The 17,444-nt window shown below is 34.2% G+C and overlaps 2 protein-coding genes across 3 annotated transcripts; one reads left to right on the forward strand and one right to left on the reverse strand.

The window, feature by feature from the left end:
- Window positions 1-3,633: 3,633 nt before the first annotated feature.
- Window positions 3,634-6,876, reverse strand: LOC134267785 (alanine aminotransferase 2-like). 2 transcript variants are annotated; one of them, XM_062749994.1, is made up of 3 exons: window positions 6,778-6,876; window positions 5,104-6,669; window positions 3,634-4,845 (listed from the first exon to the last, which is right to left on the reverse strand). In XM_062749994.1, the coding sequence occupies exon 2, from the start codon at window positions 6,555-6,557 to the stop codon at window positions 5,109-5,111; it is 1,449 nt and encodes a 482-aa protein (XP_062605978.1). In that variant the 5' UTR covers window positions 6,558-6,669; window positions 6,778-6,876; the 3' UTR covers window positions 3,634-4,845; window positions 5,104-5,108. The 2 variants fall into 2 exon arrangements, with proteins under 2 accessions (XP_062605978.1, XP_062605976.1); XM_062749992.1 differs by having other exon boundaries at window positions 5,104-6,655; window positions 6,796-6,871.
- Window positions 6,877-7,073: 197 nt separating this feature from the next.
- LOC134267781 (BTB/POZ domain-containing protein 6-like) lies at window positions 7,074-17,439 on the forward strand (the record flags this gene model as incomplete). The annotated part of the gene is made up of 3 exons (XM_062749989.1): window positions 7,074-7,172; window positions 16,016-16,276; window positions 16,485-17,439. Coding segments are annotated over exons 2-3 (1,212 nt in total), but the record flags the coding sequence as incomplete, so codon positions are not given.
- Window positions 17,440-17,444: the final 5 nt, after the last annotated feature.

Consider the following 17,444-nt stretch of genomic DNA (forward strand, 5'->3'; position numbering starts at 1 on the left):
CATAATGTGAACATATCTTTATATTATATCAACACTTTATTACATTATGTCAAAACTCTATTCCGTGATGTGGATATATAATTACGTTATGTCAACTCTTTCTTATGTGATTTAAAAAATATCTTTATATTGTGTTAACTCTTTATCATGTTGATTCCAAAAGTTTTGATGTGAAAATACATTTACATTATCTGAAAGTTGTATATCTAGTATAATAATGAATGTTGACGACCGAGTTTTAATGACTCGTAAGAGGGGGGGGGGGGGTCCCCATTGAGTAGGACGAATTATAGACACATAATATCAGCCCCCCCCCCCCCCCTCTTTTCCCAGACATAACCTTATTTTAGAAAAGTATAGTCCACTAGGGGTAATGTAGTATAACTGAAAAAATATAGAACTGATCGAAGTCGGACCCCCTCTCCGAAATAGGATTTTCGGGCTTGGACAATTTTTTTGGCTTGTCGAGTTTTTTTCGAGTAAATAATTTTTTTCTTTCTGGCTGACATCCTCTTTCAACTAAATGCTATGTCACGGAATTAGTTACTGTAATTTTTTCAACCATTCCAAGACCAGAATTCTGTTACAAAAATCTACCAGTCCCTCTTCTAAATCAATTGAATATGCCTTAATAAGCATGCATGGGCACATATTTGTGGCGCATATGGGAATCTTGAAAAAAGAAGGGGGGCGGTATAGAGTTGGTGACCAAAGGGAGTGAGCGGAAAAACTCTCCGGCAGGCTAAAGAGTTTTATAGAAAAAAGTTTTCAATTTAATTCAGCTAAACTTAATGTGAAAGTAATGCAATGTCCTACATTGTAAAACTAATAAATTTATTAATTTTATGTATATTTTGGTGACTAAAGATAGTAGGGCGGGATTTCTGCCCCCCCCCCCCCTCCCCAACCCGCCAGTGCACGTGTGTTATACGATATATCTGTATACACTTTAAAAAAGGAGAGTTAAAGACTGATAAAAAATAAAGTGTTCTAAGTAAGATCAGAAGTTTAAGATTTTTATTAAAAAAAACAATTTAAAAGAAAAATAAATGCTGCACGACTTATATTTGATTTATTTAATTATCAGATAAAAGTAAATGCCATTGAATTTCGACGCGTGACTTTAATTCACAGTCGCAGTGTTAAGGCTTTGCAAGTTTCAAGATTGTCAATCATTTTTCGCTTAAAGTTTTCATTTAAAGATGCAATTCCCAAATTGCTGAGAATTTATTTTATGACAGTTTTCTCTCCCGCCATTTTTAGTGCTTTCGGAAAGCGGAAAATACGTTATGCTCATATAAAGGCCGAGGATACCCGTGTTCGCATAACGTAATAGTGAATCGACATAATGTAGAAGAGTGCGCACAGTATGACATGAGCTTTTCACATCTGATATGAGATGAAATAGCCTAAGATACATGTATGCTGACAAGAGACTTAGCATTTTTGACACAATGTAAAGACACAATGACATAACGTAATAACGATTTGTCAAAAAGTAAGGGCAAATTCTCATCATGAAATTGATTCACGTCGTCATGTAGCATACTGAAGGCATAAAGTAGTAAAAGAATTGACCACATGTGACAATTTTTTCAGATAATGTAATGAAATTCTGACATCGTGTTATAGCGAATTGATATTGAGTTAAAGATAAATTCACATCATGTAATGAACTACTTAGACCAAATTGTAGAGAGTGCACATAATGTAATAATGAGTTGAAAATATATAAAAGCATTTTTACACCACGTAAAATTGTTTTGACTTAATGTCATAAAGAGCTGATATAATGCAATGGAAGATTGGCACAATGTAATTAAAGTACGACTTAATGCCATAAAGACTAAACATATTGTAATTGAAAGTTGATATAACGCAATAGTAGTGTGTGTAATTGCCATAAGGAGTTGACATAATGTAATGAAAGGTTGACACAATGCAATAGTAGTGTGGACTAATGTCATAAAGAGTTGACATGATATAATGGAAGGTTGACATAATGCAATAGTATTGTGGGTTAATGTCATAAAGAGTTGACATAATATAATGGAAGGTTGACATAATGCAATAGTATCGTGGGTTAATGTCATCAAGAGTTGACATAATATAATGGAAGGTTGACATATTGCAATAGTATTGTGGGTTAATGTCATAAAGAGTTGACATAATATAATGGAAGGTTGACATAATGTAATAGTATTGTGAGTTAATGTCATAAAGTGTTGACATAATGTAATGGAAGGATGACGCAATGCAATCGTTGTGTTCTGCTATAAGGCAGTGACGGCGTTCCATAAGAAAATATATAAACCTATACATTATATTACACAGAAGTATGGAGTACTGGATCGAAAAAATAAACAAACTGTACAAACCATACCTTTGTAATATTTCTTTCAATTACCATACAAATTACCTTGTACAAAATGTGCATTTTTAAAAATAAAGTTGGAAATTATATCACAATACAGACAATATTTATTAGTTTAAAAGGCTAAAAGTGTTTGCCCTTATCTCTTTTTTAGATTTATGAAATAATTAAACATTCATTGACAACTACGATAAAAGTCAATTTTCTAAGTAAAATTATAATTGATATAATCAAACAAAAAAGAATTTATACACAGTTCAATTTCTGTTAAAAATGAAAATACTTACATGTAGTAATCTATGAAAAAATATGCAATAAATTAATGAAAAAAAACCAGTCCATGCTCCCTAACAGTCACCCAAGTACCTTGAGTTTTCTAAGACTGTTTTAATACTATGAAGAAAAAATATATACACATATATTTAGGTAAAGGTTTATAGATATTAAAGTTGCTGGTAAAATTATACTCTTTTGTTAAATCTTAAAGCAGTCAAATATAATCTGTGGGCAAAAAAACATATTCCTTAGACAAAGTAAATAGTTACTGTTAATAAATATGTAAGACTCCAAAGTCCAATGGTGACGCCAAAGTCCGATGGTCTCGCCAAACCCGATGGTCTGCGCCAAACCCCGATGACACGCGGTCTTTACGGACGCCAAAGTCCGATGGTCACGCCAAAGTCTGATGGCTCGTTTCCTATGAGATGCGCGACGCTAAAGTGCGATGGTCTGACACGCCAAAGTCCGATGGTGCGAAGGAACAATCAACGTTTATGACGTCACTATAGTCCGACGTTATGGCGTTGTCCTGCATTCAAAATCCATTGATTTAGTATTTCTCCTGCTTACAATTTTACTGATTGTGCCTATTGTTTTCGCCACCCAGAGCTATTAGGGTTAGTCCTTGTACACCATTCGACTGATTGGGTTAGTTCTTGTACACCAATGTGTTTCTTCAAACTCATCCAAGAGATTTATGGTTAGTCCTCGCACACTTTTGGACTGATTTGGATTAGTCCTGCACCCATCCAAGATACTTAGCTTATTGTTTTTACACATTTTTCGACTGATAAGTGTTAGTCTCGCACCTATATCCATCGCATTTTTGCGCAGCAGTACTATGACGTCATAAACGTTAGTTGTTTTCTGCACCATCGGACTTTGGCGTGTCAAACCATCAGGGTTTGACGCAGACCATCAAACTTTGGCGTGACCATCGGACTTTTGAGTCCCATCGTACTTTGGAGTCCTACAAATATATTCTTTAAAATCAAAGGGACTTGTCAAGCTTAAACATATTTACCTCTATGACAAATTTTTAAAAAAGATACAGTTTAACAATATGGCACAAATTCCATTTACAACAATAAAATAGTTAAAAATTGTACTCTGTGACTTACACATGAATTCAGTTGCTTTTGTCTTGGATCTTGTAAACCATGGTTACATTTCGTCACTTTTCTTTTTTCTCTGCTTCTATTTTTTTTTTCATTTTATAGCATTAAATGGCAAAAATAAACATAATACACTGTATACGCTTTTAACTGTTTCTATAACTAATTAATGTAAAAATATTTGCAAAAAAAAATATTTTACATCAGTTTCATGGTTACATTTGAAAAAATACTCCATCATGTAAATCTTAAGTTATAATTGTTTTAGATTTTGAACACCTGACATATATGCATTTTGATTCTTAAAAAAAGGGGGGTTCTATTGTAAAAGTGTTAGCATTAAGATGAATTCTACAGGAGTGACTAGGAGAATTATGAACCTTTAGCAACAACCTCAGCTCAGCTGGAACAACAATAAAAAGCACCAAACTACATCTAGTGGGCGGGGCATCAATCCCCACATATACATATACTTAACATGTTGAAAAAAACATACATAGATATTTTCCACAGGTACTTTGATTCCGAAATAATATTATAACCTATGGTAAAATAATAATAACATGTAGATACCATACTACGGGTTAACGTTTTTATTACAGAATCAAGTGTCTGTGACATTTTCATATAAAAACAAAAGCTCTGTGGGTAAGGTACATAAACAAAGATAAAATTTAAAAGTACATGTTTACTTTTGTAGAAGTATTCTTGTGATCAATGTTAAATTGTAATACAATATATTTCTGTGAAATACTAACAAGAATGTATATCTATTAGAGAAAAGGTTATCATTGACTTCCATTCAGTTTATGAAACATAAACAATATTTAAAAACTTTCCTGGAGCAATTTTATAAAGAAATTTTTTTAAAAATGCACTAAAATAATAGTAACAAAGTAATTATTTCCAGGGAAATCAGATAAAATTCAAGGATAAAAATAATTGGTTAAATACTGTGCTGAAGAGCATTATTTTACTCAAAGCCATGTACTATTTACAGCAACAAACAATATTCATATTTTAAATGCAGCCACATTCAACTTTTCTCCTCCTATTCTAGAGCTTCACTTCTTATTCCTATAAAAGAGAAGAAAATATTGAATTTATAGACAAATACTTTAAAGTATTTCGAACTTGAGAGTTGTCCTATTTTCCTAAATCTTACTAATCTCCGAAACTTTCAATTCGAAAAAGTACTATTATGTTCATTTCTGAATTATCTAAATATTTCTTACATTATAACAAAATCACATATGGGCATTCAAGGAATAAGGTACGTACATGTAATCATGATTATTATTACGTATTTACAACATTTTTTGTTTCGGAATTTACCTGAACTAGTTAGATTTGTAGCGTGCTAAGAAAGCCAGGTGAAATTCCTTAAAGCGCTCCAGAGCCGATGTCATCTCCTCTATTTTAGGGAGGATAGTGATCCTGAAATGGTAAGTACCCTCTTTCTCTCCAAACCCACTCCCCGGCACCACGCAGATCCCAGTAGTCTCCAGAAGCTGGAAGCAGTAGAAGGCATCAGGGGTCTGGTTTCTTTTCTTGGCTTCCTCTATCGCAGCTGGAGGTAGGAAGATTCTTGGAAATGCATACATAGCCCCCTGAACTTCATTGCATTTAATGCCCTCTATAGAGTTAAACAGACTTGTGACCATACTTGCTTTTTTCTTTAGGAGAGCCAGGACATTGTCTTTTTCTTGTTTGAATTTTTCATAAGAGGGCTCTCCTGATTTTGGAGGATTAGTGATGCAGTCCATGACAATTTGTCCTATAATTGGTGGACACAGTTTGGCTGATATGGACTTCATGAGACAAGCCTTAACATCAGGGAGTAAATTGACCACCTCTGCATATCCTCCTCTAGCACCGCACTCCCCCATAAATCCTTTAGATGCAGACATGAAAGAGGCCAGCTCCATTTTATTGTATTCAGGGCCCATTTCTGACAGCACTTTCTTAAAGGAGAAAAACTGGCAGCCTTCTCCCCATATATTATGTTGGTATACCTCATCAGCTAGTATCATCAGTTTTTCCTGCTTAGCAAACTTGATAACATCTTCAATGTTTTGTCTGGTAAGAACTTGTCCAGTGGGATTTCCAGGATTAATGACACAAATAGCTCGGGGGACACAGTTTGATTTAGCTTCATTTATGGCTCTTTTTAACTCCTTTACATCAAGTCCCCAGTGATTCTCTTCATCCAGGTAATAAGGGATTGGATACGCATTAAATTCAGTGAGAGTTGCTGAGTACAGGGGGTACTGGGGGACAGGAATCATGATACCAGCTCTCTCCTTCCCCAATTTCCCGGTCATCAGCATGGCTAAAATTGTCTTTATCCCGTCACTAGCCCCTGTACACAACATGACATCTTCTGGTTTGCTAGGAATTCCATCTCTATCAGATATGTATTTAGCAATATCCTCTCTAATTACATCTATACCTGGACTGGCCGAGTAGGACCCAACACTGCCCCCTTTACAGCCCCCTAACAATCGCTTGGCCCTCTCTTTGACATCCTCAGGAAATCCGCAAGTGTCCATCATATCCGGATAGGCACACAGTGACAAAACCTGACGGATAAAGGTGATGGGTGTCTGTCCTGTAGCGTGACAGTCACCAATATTGGCCTTCATCACGGATGTGAAAGGCTTATTGGCACCTTTGGCTAGCTCCTTTTCTAACTCAGTAGCCCTAGCTACTATGGGGCCTCTGACTGCATATTCCATGTCCCTTATATTGGGATTCACGGCATCCATGGTGAGAGCTTTATCTGCCATCTTTGTTCTTGTAGAGTCGGTGGCTGGCTCCTGATAACCTTTTGTGTTTTAGTTATGCAATGTGTCACGTCTCAGGGTCAAAACAGTTGCTTAACCAGCTGCTTGCATAAATCTACAAGATCATAAATAACAGTTAAATTCTAAAAACAACACACCTTTCCGTTTCATATGTACCAAAACTGAAATATCAACGTGTGATTATTGTTGATTAATTACAAACCGGCCGAAAAACAAACACCTAAGCTAGAAGAATCAGGACTGACACTAGGTGAAAGGAGGCAGTTCGGGAAGTTTTTTTAAGTCACAACAAGTAAACGTTTAAAACAGGGAAAACGGGAAAGTAAGGAGGAAAACGTTTGATAAACACAGAAAAAATTACTTGGATAATGCATACGTATTTTATTCCACTATTTTTAATGATTTAATTCCCTATATCGCTATATTTTCTTTCATTATTTGTTGTTAAAAGTCTTACTCGTGTTTTTTTTTCAAATATATATCAGAGATTGCTTAAAAGCGACAGTTATATTAAAACTATCAAAAGGGCCGGGAGAAAATCGAAATATTTAGCGTACAAACTATGCAGCACCGAATAGGCCCATAAAAAGGTGAAAGGTAAACATTTCATTTTTATCGAATTATCAACGAATAAAGATAAAATCAACATTACAATCGATCTTTAAAAGAGACTATAAAAGAGACTATAAGTAAAGAAACACCGAAATTAACCCTACAACTATAGAACATGACAATTTTTCGAATTTCTCTCTGCCACAGGGACTTGCTCCTGGCGTGTAAAAAATATTTATAAAAAAAAAAACATAAACGATATACTATAAACCGTAGTTTATAGTATATCGTTTATGTTTTTTTTAATAATAAATATTTTTTAGTTTATAGTATATCGTTTATGTTTTTTTTTAATATGTTTTACGGTGTGACCGTTGGGGCGAGCGCAGTTTATTTACTATCATAAACCTACACATGTACTGTCTATCATTCAAGAAAAAGAAAGCAAAAAGAATAAAACAAAACAATAAAAAGAAATCATTTCCCAAGCATCGGGATCGAGATTCCAAACTTCTCGGAAGTTTCTGACAAAATCGGAAATACCCGAGCCGTTGAAGTGACGAAAGTATGACGTCAGATAAAAAGTTCTGTTGACTTAGGACGCAAACGCTAGTTTTATGGAGAAGAGATTGCATTAAATCGTTCTTTTCAAGTAAGTTGTTGCTGTGTTTTAGCCACCATGTTGCTATGCACTGCAACATGTTTTCCGAGTTTCACGGAAGCAACCGACATAACTTCGTCAAAATTCGTAAGTTTCCGGTGACGTCATTTGTATCATTTCCGAAGGGCAAGGTGAAGGCCGGTGTTGTGGCATGGGGGTATTTTTTTGAATAAGGTAAGGCAAAATCATTTCGTTAAGATTTCGGTAAGAAACAATGTTCCTTTAATTTTTTTACTATTTTTGATTTATTCGCGCAAAGGACATTGGGTAGTGCAGGAATTCTGGGAATGTTGCACAGAGAAATTTGGCTGACGTATGTACAGATTTCAATCCGAATTTCCTCTGTTCATACACGATAGTCTATTGAGCTCGCTTCGTGAGCGTCGCTTTGCGACGCTCGCTGCGCTCGCTATAAATATTTTTTACACGCCAGGAGCAAGTCCCTGTGGTTCAGCACAATATCTTCATTAAGCTGTATAGCTTTAGATAGCTAAATACAATTATTAAGCTAATCAAGTTAGCTTAAAAAGTTATTTATATGTTGTTTTTCACAAAAACGTTTTCTGTAAGAAACAAACAAAAAGTCGCAAGGTTTTAGGTATTGGAGTAACTTTTCATATAATGATATATACTCAGGTCTGGTACAATCACTAGATTTAGCTACGTAGCTTGATTTACCTACATAGCTTTATTTACCTACCTAAGGTAGCTTTATTTAGCTACCAAATGGGTTTATTTCTATTTAAAATCATTTTTCTTAGGGTGTGCAGAAAATATCATTTTGATGCAGTGATCATTTTCAACTTTGAACTCAGCTGAAAACAACTCATGAAAAAATCCCTCTTGGAAAAATGTCTTTTTCTGCGCAATTGCAATCAAAGTTCTGAAAGTTTTGGGGCTATGTATGACAGTTAGAGCAGTTATCACTTGGATGAAATGACAAAGAAGTCCAGTTCCGGTTAACACGATAATAGGTCGGTAATTCTTCATTACGATGTGAAGTAATCATACTCAGTCATGCCTCACCGCACGGACAGCTAACCAAACAACGGAATTACATGTTTTGCTCTAAATTGTCCAAACGCGGCAATGATAAACTATCTCTGCTCTGGATTGTTTTTTTAAGCCTCCCTAGTATAAATATTAATAGTCATTTAATTGCGACTTTTTGTCTCTTTTTAATAAAAAAAAATTTTTGAAAACTTACCTTGAAATAGCTAAATAAAGCTACCTGAGGTAGGTAAATAAAGCTACGTAGGTAATTCTACCTACGTAGCTAAATCTAGTGATTGTACTGGACCTGATACTCGCTTCTCATTATATCGCGGGTTCCATTGTATCGCGGTATATTCCAAAAATTCAGATACATAGCTCATAATTATCCTTTCTGTTAAAATACCATCTGTTTGTCGTTCGAATGTAAACTTCTGTGATGATTAAAAAGTATGGAACGTGTGTTGGTAATTTTTCTTTATTCAAATAAAACGTAATTTTACAGATTTCCATTCCCGTTTTTATCAAATTTAGATCATTGATCTTATAACCTAGTAAAACCCATAAAAAAGTTCATGTTTCAAAAGTCTTTAGTTTGTATAATTGTTTATTTTTTATGTGGAATTACATCTAAATATAAAAATAAAAATTGAAGTCCATGTCAGCCACAAGTTTCCATGTTTTCCTATACCGCGATACTATGAGACTCTCCATTTTAGGAGGTAATTAAGACTTCCCGTTTTAAAAATAGACAACAAATTAAACAATGCAAACTTGAGAAATAATTTGACTCTAAAAAGTTAGGCCATAGATTGATTTATGGATAGTATTTGATGAAAGTTAAAGAAAAAAATTGGAATAACACTTTTTATGCAAAAGGGTTAACCCCTTAACGGCCAAGTGCGCCTTTTGACGCATTTTCAGCATCGCAGTGATTTAACTGTTGGCGTTTTGTAAATAATTGGGATACAACAAAACAGTTGATATTTTCTGAAACTAGAGAAAAAACACAACAATTTTTCTATTATCAGTTTTTCTCTGCGATGTTAAGAAATTATTGTAAACTTAAATTGAACATTGAATATAATTGCGGGAAGTTAGTAAAATTACGCATAAATGAGTGATTTTGTGCTATCTTCTGTAGGCTGTATCTCACTTACAGAACACGATAAAAAAAAATGAATGCCATATTCTAAAAGCGGGGAATTTTCCCTACATTTTCTTTATTGGACATTAAAAGGTACAAGCATCCGTTACAGAAATATTTGCTGTTGAATATTGGAACTTTTTCGAGTAAAACAAAAAAAAGCACTATGACGTCATCTAACGGTTTGCGTGTACACAATGATATCATTCATGAGCTCGGTCTTAAATAAATCGATTCTTTTAATATATTGAAGAGATTTATTTTTGAAAGGAATCATTTATAAAGAAGAGTTTATATACGAAACGTTTTGAGTCATAAACATGCAATAAAGGGAATTTTCATTAGCTTTAAAATATATGTAAGTGATAGTTCTTGACCCAACGCCCTGATTTCGCGCACCCACTGTTTCAGTGTCATTCCTACATGTAGTAGGAATAATTTATAAAGTAATCAGGTATTGTCGTTACCATTTTCGTACTTTTCGGATGTGTTATTAAAAGTTAAAAAAAAAATATACAAGCTTATAAATCTTTTTTCGAGTCCTTAGGCTAGTATTTTAAATGTACTTTGAAAGGAAAAGCTGTCACAATGACAAAACATATTAGGAGTTAAAATATCGATGAAAGATATATTTTTGCTAATGCACAAACTGCATTTAACTGACGCGATTATTTTTCTTACCCTTATCTTTATCTAATATAAAACGAATGTATAGGAACATGAAAATAAAACAATGAATATACACTGAGATATTTATTTTTTAAAAATCGGGAAACTTAATTTCGTTTGAATTATTTCCCTTTCTGTTACCATGGTTATTATATACACAGGGAGAGACATAGCACGGAACAGTCATTCTAAAAAAAAAAAAACAAACAAACAAGCATGGACAATTAATAATTTTTTTTTTTTTCATGTCACTTACAGATTTGCCCTTATAATATCTTAACTATAAATTTTAAGATCGAATTCAGCTCTAATATATAAACAATACACGCATGTTTTATTTTTTTTTTTTTTAATTTTTTTTTTTTTTTTTTTGTTTTTTTTTTTTAAATATTTACCAATATATATGTAGTTAAAGTGTAGATATGAACATCATGAAGGCCTAATGTTGAAAACGTATTCCAATGGAAATCTTAATGTCGCTTCTTTTATATACAAATTTTAAGACGGGATTCGCAGCCTTAAAAGCGTTCCTAACAGACTGCGATGAATGTTAAATAAGTTTTTTTATCTTGAATAAAAAATGAAATCAAACCACTTCTCGAAAAAGAAATGCATGATCTTCTTTCATAAGTAATCATAGCATATCGCTAAAAATTAATTAACTTCAGTACTGAGTTTGCTCTACATTTCACGGACAGATTATTTGCAGGTTTCAAAAATAACTGAAATTTACCAAAAAAAACCTTATATCATTAATACTAGTTGCGAGTCAGTTATTTATTTTTAAGACAATGCCTTTTTAGATATAACAGACTGAACTGGAGAAAAACATCTACTTCCAAAATGGTAATTCAGGAAGGATTTTGCATGACAGATATAATTTTTTCATTCTTTGGGGAGCGAAATTCTTCATACTTTTATTTTATATCCTAAAACAAGCTTTGATTTTAACTATTGCAGAGAATTTTAACTTTTATTATAAAAGTTGGAGAATTGACTTCCCTAACCTTAACTTCGTAACGATATTTTTACCGAAATTTTAACTTAATTTTGGATATGTGAGACTTCATAAATCATACATTTGTGTCTATACTAGACATCAGAAACAAACAATTGGTCATATTTAGCTTTCTTTAAAAAAAATAATGGGACTGGATCAAGTACTAATTCCGTAATATTACCTAAAAAAAACAATGGCCATGGAATTTTAAAATTGTATTTAAAAAGTAATCGATGCAAGAGTTGTGGACAATTTTTTCCCCAAGTTCAATGATATGTCTTTAAGAAAATTATAATTACGTTTTTGCTTTTTGAAACAGTTATTTCTTTCATGATTTATATAATGAATTCGTCCATTTATCGTAGAATGACTCGATATTACATGTAAAGTTGGGTATCGAAGTGGGACATACAATGGAAATATATGCATTGTCGTCGGAAGCAAATTGAAAGTGGAAGGGGGCAAAGTAAAGGAGAAAAAATATTCAAGTTACCAAAAACTTGAAGAGCGAAAAAAAAAAATTGTCCTTCGTCCTTCACGAAAATCCTATTTCGGGGAGGGGGAGGGCTAATATCGAACTTCTCTCAATACAATTTCTTTCTAAACCTACGCTCCAATGTTCATTGTCTATATTATGGTTATCTTTGTAAAAAAGAGACCCTAGCCCCCACCCCTGGTTCCGACGCCTATGATATAAAAATTTGTAAAGCGATTCAGATTCCGTTTTTTTCTATTGCGACTTTGAATAAAAAACGGAAGAAAAATCGTGTTTTGTCAGACACAGACAGAGATGCTGTCACTGAATTGCAAGAAACTTGTTTTCTGTGTAAACCATAATGAGAAGGACCCCCATCACCCGCAATAACCAACTTTTTACACCGCAGGTTCAAAATGTATCGCAATATTCCTTTTTTTAAAAACGTTCTCGGAAATTGATATCTACATGTATTATGAATATATTTATACAAGTACCAAGTCCAAGAAAAGACATTTACATGCAAGTCTAATATATGTAACCTTTGAACTACTACATACGCGTTCACTGTGAATGCCTAAGTACACCGATAATCAACACTCAAGCCACGGTCCAGAGTCCACTTGTAGCCTTCAGATTGAAAGAGGATTTTGGCCGTGATTAGAGAGACACGAAGTATGCACAAGAAAATGCGAAGTGTTTGTCATCTTAACATTTTGTTCCCAGTGCATGTATTTTACCTTAGGTCCCTGAAAAAAAAAGTTTGGTGATTTTCCTTTGCATAAGCCTGCACTGATATAGTGATATTACCACCTAAAAATATTGAAGATCTATAACAATGAAACGAAATCCAAAAAATGAAAAACTCAAACTTTAATCTATATTGCGCTGTCGCCCCACGCGGGCTCAGGGAAAAGTTGCCCAAAGTCGAAAATCCTATTTCGGGGGTGGGGGGGGGGTGTTGTAGGTAAACTTTTTCTCAGTGTCAACTACTTTCAGTACCAATTCTAATACTACATTTTCGGTACATTACTAAATGTCTAAAAGTGTGGGGGGGGGGCAACCAGGCTTTCAATTAACATTTCCTTTAGTATAAGTAAGGTTGGGAAAAAAAGTGGGGGCCAGCCCCCCCCCCCCCCCCCCCCCCCCCCTGGCCCTCCTGTTGCTACCTTCATTTTTGTTTACATTCCATGCCTAAGTTTTGTTTCCTTTTTTACTCATCGGTACCCTCCCCCTTCCTTACAGACACATATTGCTTCATGTCTCTTTGTAAATGGAGATAAAGGATTTCTCTGGGTAATGGATTTAAAGGGGATCAAACAGTTACTTGCCCTGGTTGGAATATTTATTGTAAATGCTACATGTCACAGCTAGTTGGTGTTCATTTTGCATTTGCATTGATAATTGATTTGGGAAAGGGATCATAGGTCATGATAAACCATGTAATGAAAGACATGTGCAGTACTTGGTAAAACCTTCATAGGGAAAAGTAGAATGGACTAAATTTAAATTTAAATTCATGCATGCATAATAGTGAGACCAGTAAAAAGTTCCCAAGTCATGTAAACTCGTTTTAATACTGTAAGTCTTTTTATTTTAATCCCGATGTAAAAATTTTACAATTTGCTTTATGCATATGCTACCGATTGAATTACATACTCCCAGGTACATATAACTATATTGATCAATCAGATTAAAATCAGATGTAAGTTTTTGTTAAGCTACGTTTAAACTAGCCCAGGTACATGTACTACGTTGTTCGTCGTAAACGTAGACAAACAGCTGGGGGTATGTGTACAGATAAAACAAAAAAAATTACTTTTAAGTGAAGTAAAGTGAAAACTGAAAAAAATATCCATATCCATGAAAAATGAAAATTTGAAAACTATTTTTAAATCTGGTGATGTTTAAACTTATTTCAGTGGATATATATCTTATAGCCCCACCCCATCCCCTTCACCCTTATACAAAGAGTTGTAATTAAGAGCAATTAAAAATTTGACACTGGTATTAATATCATAATTCATTCACTTTTAATTCATGTTTGTAATTAAAAAAAGTAATGGCATAATGTCATTTTTACTGAATAGAAGGTAAAATGTAGGCTGGAATCGAGAGTTAGTGTGCATAGTTCTTAGTCATACTCTCCCCATGACAGTCATATAAAACTTAATGATATATACTGATGATATTGTATGTTCGAGTACATAACAGGGTATTGTGAATTTTTATATGTAGATCGCTGGAACAAGGCAGGTAATTTTATTCATTGATAACACTCTACTGAAAGTAAATAAATATATAATACCCATGATTTGTTAAGAAGCCCCCTTCTCAAAATTGCTATTTTTGTAACCATGGTAACACACACTGTTCCTTGAAATAAAAATACTTAAATATTAAAAAAAATCTGCATCTTTGTATGCTCCACATGTGTACCAAATTTTATTGAAGTCAGTAAAAAACTGTAGGAGGGATGGCGATTCAAAAATTGCTTACGACAATCAGACAGTTGTATAAAGCCGAAGTCGAACGGATGAGGTACTGACATTGTGTGATTGTATAAACTCTTTCTATTATATAAAATTGACCATTAAAACTAAAAAACTAATTGAATGCATGCTTTGTTTTAATTGTAACACAAAATCCTCTGGTTTGGAAACATTATTTGTAAAATTGTTTGTATTTCAGGGACGAATAAAGGGAGCAAAGCACATATTTTGGCAATTATGGGTCTCAATCGTTGCCATGGCAACCGTGACGTCAAATTACTCTGCATAATCAAATACTTTAGGATCTTACCTTTCAGAAAATATATAGGTTGCTCTATGTAAAAGTGACTAGAAAATGTCTAAAATTCTATTTGAACTTTTTAAGACAATTATGCAGAAAAATAGCAAAATCTCTGGCCGTTAAAGGGTTAAAGCAATATGAGCTGCAACTTTGATGTCGGAATTTTTTGTTGAAAATTTGTAATAAACTATTTTAATAATAGAAAATAAGAACATTTATAAATTTCTGTTGTACATATTTGCAATGAGAGAACTATTTATGTGCTTAGATCATGTGGATTGAAAACAAAATTACATTATTGTCATCCTGTACATTATTTATTTCTTATATAAAACTATACATTCTGTTGCAAAGAAATCATTTTTCTACAACAATTTAATACTTTCTTTTAGTCGAACTCATCATAAAGGTTTAAATTACATACAAATTTATCGTAATAGCTCTTTTTACCAGCAAAATAAAATTCTCAAAAAATTAAAATACAGCTCATATTGCTTTAAGTACTGCGATGTTATGAGACACCAGTATACATGGATGCATGGCTATCAAAAATACAATCCAAATCATAGATATTTCTGTGTAACTGTGTGGTCACTCTTCAATAACCACAAAACTTTTAGAACTTTGAGTACAATATGATAAGTTGAAAATTATCACCGCACCAAGATGTGACTTTTTGTACATGCTGAAAAAATAACACATTTGAGAAAATAGTGTGATAAAACAGCTTAATCAAGCAATTCCGAATAGCTTAGTAAAGTTACACAGCTAAATTAAGCTATATATCTTAATGAAGAGTTTGTTCCAGACCTGTTTTTAACTCAGTGTCTTGGCATAAGCCCACAAAACAATGAAAACATGTCCAGAAGACAATATCATTTCAGATAGAAAGTTCTGTCTCTGCAGCATATGACCCTTACATATACCTTAAATTTACTAAATTAATGTACATACCGGTATATTTTTGGAGAGAATTTGTGCTACTAAAGTTATTCAGTTTATTCTTGTTTCTTTCACAAGCTAGCCTCAGCTAGGAGAAAGGCAGCCTCCATCAGTGTATTCTCAGTTTTTGTAGTATATATATAGCTCTAAACCTTAATCTCCCAAGGGAGGGAATTAGTGTTGATTAAATTTTTCTTTTTTCTCTCAGGAGAATGGCGGCCTCCATCATTGATGACTGGCAGTCCTGCAGAAACATACAGTACTGTAATAAATACATGTGGACCAATCAGATTGCTTGTGACATAGAGTTCCTGGTGGGAGAGAACAAGGAGAGGGTGGCGGCTCACAAGTATGTTCTGGTCAGCAGGAGTTGTGTCTTCTTCTCCATGTTCTGTGGACCCCTTGCTGAAACACAAAGGGAAATAACTCTACCTGATATCGAGCCTCCGGTTTTTAAGGCACTGCTTGAGTAAGTCTTTGTACGTGCAAATAGCATTATTGACTTATTTTCTACATAAATTTTACTTTCTTGGTCCATATCAGGCTAAGTAGTTGATCAGAGAACAGTTGCCTCTATCATACTTACAGAACAAGGTGTTGAATTTGGTATACTATGAAACCTTTACAGATTAATTCTTTTCTATTTTGTATTAATTTGTTTAATCTGTGTTTGACAGGTTTCTCTACACAGACTCTGTAGACCTACAGCCAGATATTGTTCTGCCATTGCTGTATGCTGCCAAGAAATATTCCATCCAGGCCCTGGTGAAACAGTGCATTCAATATCTTGAACTGGATCAAACCACAGAGAACATCTGTGCTATTCTTGAACAATCACATCTGTATGATGAACATGAACTTCAGAGGAAATGCATGAGCTACATCTGTCGTCACACTAAAGAGGTATTACATTCAGAAGATTTTCTGAACCTCTCCTCCAAATGTCTTGAAGTTATTTTATCCAGTGATGAATTACAGATTGATGAGAAATCAGTTCTAGATGCTGCCCTGAAGTGGGCAGTTGCTCAGTGTGAGGTGAAAGGTTTGGACATTAATGCAGAGAACCAGAGGAAGGTTCTGGGGGACATTATCTATCTGGTTAGGTTCCCCTTACTCGGGGATCAATATTTCACTGAGGTTGTTGCAGATATGGACATTCTGACTGATGCTGAAAAAGTGGAACTCTTCAAGTTCTTCTTCAAGAAGGAGAGAAGTAAGAAATGTAAGTTCATTGCAATAAATAGATACTCGGGATTGGACTCTCCTACCTCCATGACGACATCTTTCCATTCGGACGTAAATGACAGTCGACCCATACAGACTTGTATCCGGTATCAGACGGTTTACGAGGATGGTTCATGGTACTGTGGTGGTGAACCAGACGCCATCTCCTTCACCTGCAATGAGAAGATCTCCCTGCATGGTATCCTTGTTTATGGATCGTACATTGGAGAGGGAGTGTACGATGTGACCTGCTCCATTTACGATACGATGGAAATAGAAAAGGTCACCAGAAAAACCAGGTTAAAAACCAGCGAGAGCCAGCACACATATCCAATCCTATTAGAGACGCCCATAGATATTGGACCAGGAAAGAAGCACTCGTTAGTGGTGAAACTAATTAGCTCTGACGGGCT

The sequence above is a fragment of the Saccostrea cucullata genome, unplaced genomic scaffold (assembly GCF_032062105.1).
Source record: "Saccostrea cucullata isolate Sc308-1 unplaced genomic scaffold, CSIRO_AGI_Scuc_v1 ctg9305, whole genome shotgun sequence".
Taxonomy (NCBI): domain Eukaryota; kingdom Metazoa; phylum Mollusca; class Bivalvia; order Ostreida; family Ostreidae; genus Saccostrea; species Saccostrea cuccullata.